Source organism: Hemitrygon akajei, chromosome 32 (genome assembly GCF_048418815.1).
Source record: "Hemitrygon akajei chromosome 32, sHemAka1.3, whole genome shotgun sequence".
Taxonomy (NCBI): domain Eukaryota; kingdom Metazoa; phylum Chordata; class Chondrichthyes; order Myliobatiformes; family Dasyatidae; genus Hemitrygon; species Hemitrygon akajei.
This window is the reverse complement of record NC_133155.1, coordinates 32,376,924-32,381,799: the sequence shown is the minus strand read 5'-3', so window position 1 is coordinate 32,381,799 and position 4,876 is coordinate 32,376,924. Positions and strand designations below refer to the sequence as shown.

General features: G+C 43.0%; 1 protein-coding gene across 2 annotated transcripts; it reads right to left on the bottom strand.

Moving 5' to 3' along the window:
* Positions 1-639: 639 nt before the first annotated feature.
* LOC140719796 (U7 snRNA-associated Sm-like protein LSm10) lies at positions 640-4,563 on the bottom strand. 2 transcript variants are annotated; one of them, XM_073034672.1, is made up of 2 exons: positions 4,261-4,563; positions 640-1,773 (listed from the first exon to the last, which is right to left on the bottom strand). In XM_073034672.1, the coding sequence occupies exon 2, from the start codon at positions 1,687-1,689 to the stop codon at positions 1,324-1,326; it is 366 nt and encodes a 121-aa protein (XP_072890773.1). In that variant the 5' UTR covers positions 1,690-1,773; positions 4,261-4,563; the 3' UTR covers positions 640-1,323. The 2 variants fall into 2 exon arrangements, with proteins under 2 accessions (XP_072890773.1, XP_072890772.1); XM_073034671.1 differs by having other exon boundaries at positions 4,271-4,560.
* Between the last annotated feature and the right edge of the window lie 313 nt (positions 4,564-4,876).

Genomic DNA, 4,876 nt, shown 5'->3' with positions numbered 1-4,876 from the left:
ATAAAGTGGCCACTGTGTGTACGTCATTGTTCTATTGAACAAGGCTAATACAAGGGGGCATAACTTTGTGATTCGAGGAAATGATAGGGAGAATGCCAGATTTAAGCTCTTTGCAGAGAGTAGTGGGTGTGTGGAATGCCCTGCCAGGTTCGGTGGTAGAGGTAGATACATTAGGAGCATTTAAGAAACTCTTAGGTTTGACAGAAAAATGGAGGGTTATTTTATTTCGAGACACAGCGTGGCACAGACCCTTCCAGCCCAATGAGGCACACCAGTCAGCAACCCACCTATTCAACAATAGCCGACTGACTGGACAATTTACAGCTGATGTAGGAGGGAAGGTTTAGATTTATCCTAGGGTAGGTTAAAAGGTTGGCACAATATCATGGGCAGAATGTCCTGTACTGTGTGGTAATGTTCTATTTCTATGAACGCAGATGGATTAAAATACAGAAAGCATTTGATCCTTGTACTTGTCACTGCCACATGCTCTTGCCAGTGAATAAGTAACGTGCATTTAGAACCCTGCTCACTCGAGCAAGTGAAATAGAGACAGAAACTGCCTGGATGACAGCACTGACCAACTTTTCTCAAGTTTCAATTACTTACTGGGAATTAATACAGAAACACCTGTCAATATGAAGGAAAGGATATTCATTTATATTTCAAAGGTTCAGAGTAAATTTATTATCAAAGTATATGTTATCATATACTACCTTGAGATTCATTTTCTTGCAGGCATTTTAGGAAAAATGAAGAAATGCAATAAAATTTACTAAACTATACATAAAAGACTAACAAACAAGGCACATCTCACAGAGATATCCCAAAATACTTCACGCAGAATAAAATCTTTTGGGAGTGGTATCACTAAATGCAGCAGGAATTTTCCACAATGCAATATCCCATAGTGAATGATGTTTTTGGTACTGACGGCTGTAACTGTTATTTAGAATACCAGTTCTAGTAGTGTCTACATGAACTATAGAACCCCAATGGCAATGTAATTCAATACATCAGACAAGGGCGGATTCAGCAATGCAGCATACTCACACACTGTAGGATGGAATTTTCACTGACTTTTCAATGGAAATCAGTTTGGAAGTGCGAGTCTCCTCAATGTCACAACATACCAAACATTTTTCCACTAACTGCATCCATTCAGTCAGCTTCTTTCCCTCTGCCACACGTCACTTAGTCTTGATTTTTCCACCCTGATACACCTCAAACACCCCTGATCACAACAGCACCCGACCCCTTTCTGTGCATGAGCCAGCCCTCATCCCCCAAACCCAACTCTGCCTCTCTCTGATCAGCACACAATTATTTTCTTGATGGAAATTCCTTTCTTCCTCGATCTTTCCCACCAAAATTCCGCACTTGGTGAATCTTCTGCAGTTGACTATTAATGGTGTCAGTGATGTTGATCTCATCCGGAATGTGAACGTAACGTACATTTCTGCCCGTGATGAAGAAGTCATCCAGTTTTGAGCTCCTGCCTCCCCTGTCGGTATACAACACCTCAGAAAGACGGATATTCATAAATGCATCAACATTAATAATTCGACCTCTCACAGAGCTCTCATCTCTGAGCTCTACTGTCGTAACATGGCCATGTATCCCCTGGAGAAGGATGATGAGGCTGTTCTCTGAAATTGTTCGCTCTTTAATGGAGTGGCTTATCGACATGATACCCACTCAATGCAATCAGCTTAAGGAAAGTTAAAGATCAAGTACAACAACCAGACTTCTGTGATATAGCTGCATTAGAATCTGAAAGAAAAATACAGGTAGATCATTAAATATAAACAGAGTTGGTAGGTAACAGTCTTCAACAACTAGAGACAAGGAGCTAGTATTATTGCCTCCTGATAAGAATTGACAGATAGGCAATGGTAGCTCCAGACATTGCTCTTCATACGCCACTTCAAAGAGTTAGTGGAAATCAAAAAGACTGCAGATGCTGGAAATAAGAAATAAAATAAGAAAATATGACACACTCAATGGGCCATGCAGCACCTGGATAAAAAGAAACAGAATTAGCATTTTAAACCCTTCTTCAGAACCCTACAATTCTCATTGAAATCTATGGCCTTGAAAATCCTCTGCTTTGTGCAGAAGCAAGGGGAAATGCAGCAATCAATGTTGCAGTCACACACAAAACGCTGGAGGGACTCAGCAGGCCAGGCAGCATCTGTGGAAAAAAGTACAGTTGACGTTTCCACGTTACACTTCCACACAAATGAGAAAATCTGCAGATGCTCACAAACAAGAGAAATTCTCTTTATTTCGGGCCGAAACATCGATTGTACTTTTTTCCATAGACGCTGCCTGGCCTGCTAAGTTCCTCCAGCATTTTGTGTGTGTTGCTTGGATTACCAGCATCTGCAGACTTCCTCTTGTTTGCAATGCTGCAGTCATCTGCTTCAAAAGCATCTTCTGATGGCGCAGGGGAACAGCTTCTTCAACTCAGCCATCAGAAACAGAATCAGCTTTAATACCACTGGTGTATGTCATGAAATATGTTGTTTGTGGCAGCAGTACATTGCAATACATAATTTAAAATATCTATAAATTACACTAAGAAAACAAATATATAAATTAATAGTGTGAAGAGAGAGCAAAAAATAGGAAAAAAAACAGTGAGGTAGTGTACATGGATTCCTTGTCCATTCAGATATCTGATGACAGAGGAGAAGAAGCTGTTCCTAAACACTGAGTGTCTGTCTTCAGGCTTCCTTCTTGATGGTAGCAATGAGAAGAGAATGTGTCCTGGGCGATGGAGGTCCTTATTGTCAGAGGCCACCTTATCTAGGCTTCACTTCTTGAAGACGTTATCGTTATTGGCTGAGTTTGGAACTTCCTGCAGTTTTTTCCTGATAGTGCCCCCTTCATGCCAGACATTGATGCAACCTGTTGGAATGCTCTCCATGGTACATCTGTAGACATTGGCAAGAGTCTTCGGTGACATAGCAAGTCTCCTCAAACTCCTAATGAAATATAGCCACTATTGTGCCTTATTCGTAATTGCATCAATAACATCAGCCCAGGATTAATCTTCAGAGATGTTGACACCCAGCTCAGTCTTTCCACTGTTCATCCTTTAATAAGGAGTGGTGTGTGCTCCTTCAACTTCCCCCTCCAGAAGCCCACAATCAATTCCCTGATCTTACTGGAGGTTGAGTGCAAGGTGGGAGCACTGTTCTTGACAAAAGGCTCAGAGCAGGATTCATCATAGGCACCAGTCTCCCTGCTATGGCAGCATCCACCATGAAGAACTGTCACCACCAGGGCAGACCCCTTCTCAATGCTGCCATCAGAGAGGAGGTACAATAGCCTCAACACACACTCAACATTTTACAAAAAGATTCTTCCCCCCCCCCCCCCCACCATCAGATTTCTGAACCCATGAACTACCACACTATTTTGCTCTCTTTTTACATTATTTAACTTTTATATTCTCTTGTCATAATTTATAGTATTGTTTAATGTATTGCACTGTACTGCTGCCACAGAACAACAAATTTCATGACCTATGTGATGATAAACCTGATTCTGATTTCAGGTTTCTGGTTTACTAGTGTAGCATCATTCTCTCCCTTAACCCAAGGTAAATAGTGTTACACTGTTTACTTTTTAAACTTTTTATTGAAAATGCACCTTTTATTTGTTAATATATTTGTGGTAATATTACTTTATGTGTTGTGTGTGAGTTATATGTACTGTATTGTGCACCTTGGTCCCGAGGAACTTTGATTGTTTGGCAGTATTCATGTGTACAGCTGAGTGATAATACACTGAACTTAATTGTTTATGTGGACTTTTGCTGAATATTATGTCAAAGCCTACATAAATGTACTGCCAACATCTTCTCTAATACATCAGCTTGCTCCTCAAAAACATGGCATGGTAGATATGATGTAACTTCTACAATCTCACGGGTCCACGGGTCTGCCAACTTCTCCATGCCTAGCATTTCAAAAACAGTTCGCGCCTCATGCACCTCAGTATCTTTTTCAGTTCACAAAGGTTAATTTCTGAAACGTACGTTGTAGAAAACACGTTACAAACGCACAGTTAATTACTTTTACCACACCGCAGTGGTAACGCTAAAGTTTTAACCCCGAAGGCGGTGACTGGAATATCCCTCAGCCCGAGACTGAGAAACATCGCCACCGCCCGGTTATGGCGGCAGCCCGAGCAATGAACACCGGATCCGCTCGGCACCGCTAGCTGGACGCCAGTCACGCTTTGCCGTACCTTAACTCACCGGTGTTTCACCAGCACTCTCTGGTTCATCGGCCCGCAGCAGTAGGCCCGGCTCTGTGGTGATGGCGCCTTCCCTTCCGGCGGGGTAGCTGCGCCGCCGTGCGAGGGAAGGCAGTTCTGCATCCGGGAGGGCCGACCGAGCCCTCGTCCTCTCTTCAGCCCAACTGGCTCTCCAATGCCCCCGCGCACCCAGTGGTGCTTTATCCGGACCCCCCGAGAGGAACACTGGCAGAAAGCCCAGTGTTACACAGAGCTAGACTGCAGGGCAACATTTCTCACTGTAAATTTCGGTGGATAAATGTGGCAATGCACACATGCTGGGGGAAATCAGCAGGCCAGGCAGCATCTAGGAAAAGAGTACAGTCGCCATTTCTGGTCGAAACCCTTCGGCAGGGTATGTTGCTCAGATTTACAGCATCTGCAGATTTTCAGTTGTTTGTAAGGGAAAAGAGGAGGGCAGGGGGATTACCAGAAGTTCGAGAAATCAATGTTTATGCCATCAGGTCTCTTCGATAAATGTGGGTTGGTCATGGCTAGAATGAACTTCTGCCTAAGTAAGGAACTGGGCCAGTTTCAATTTTCCTATTGCCACAATAGGTTTACAGCA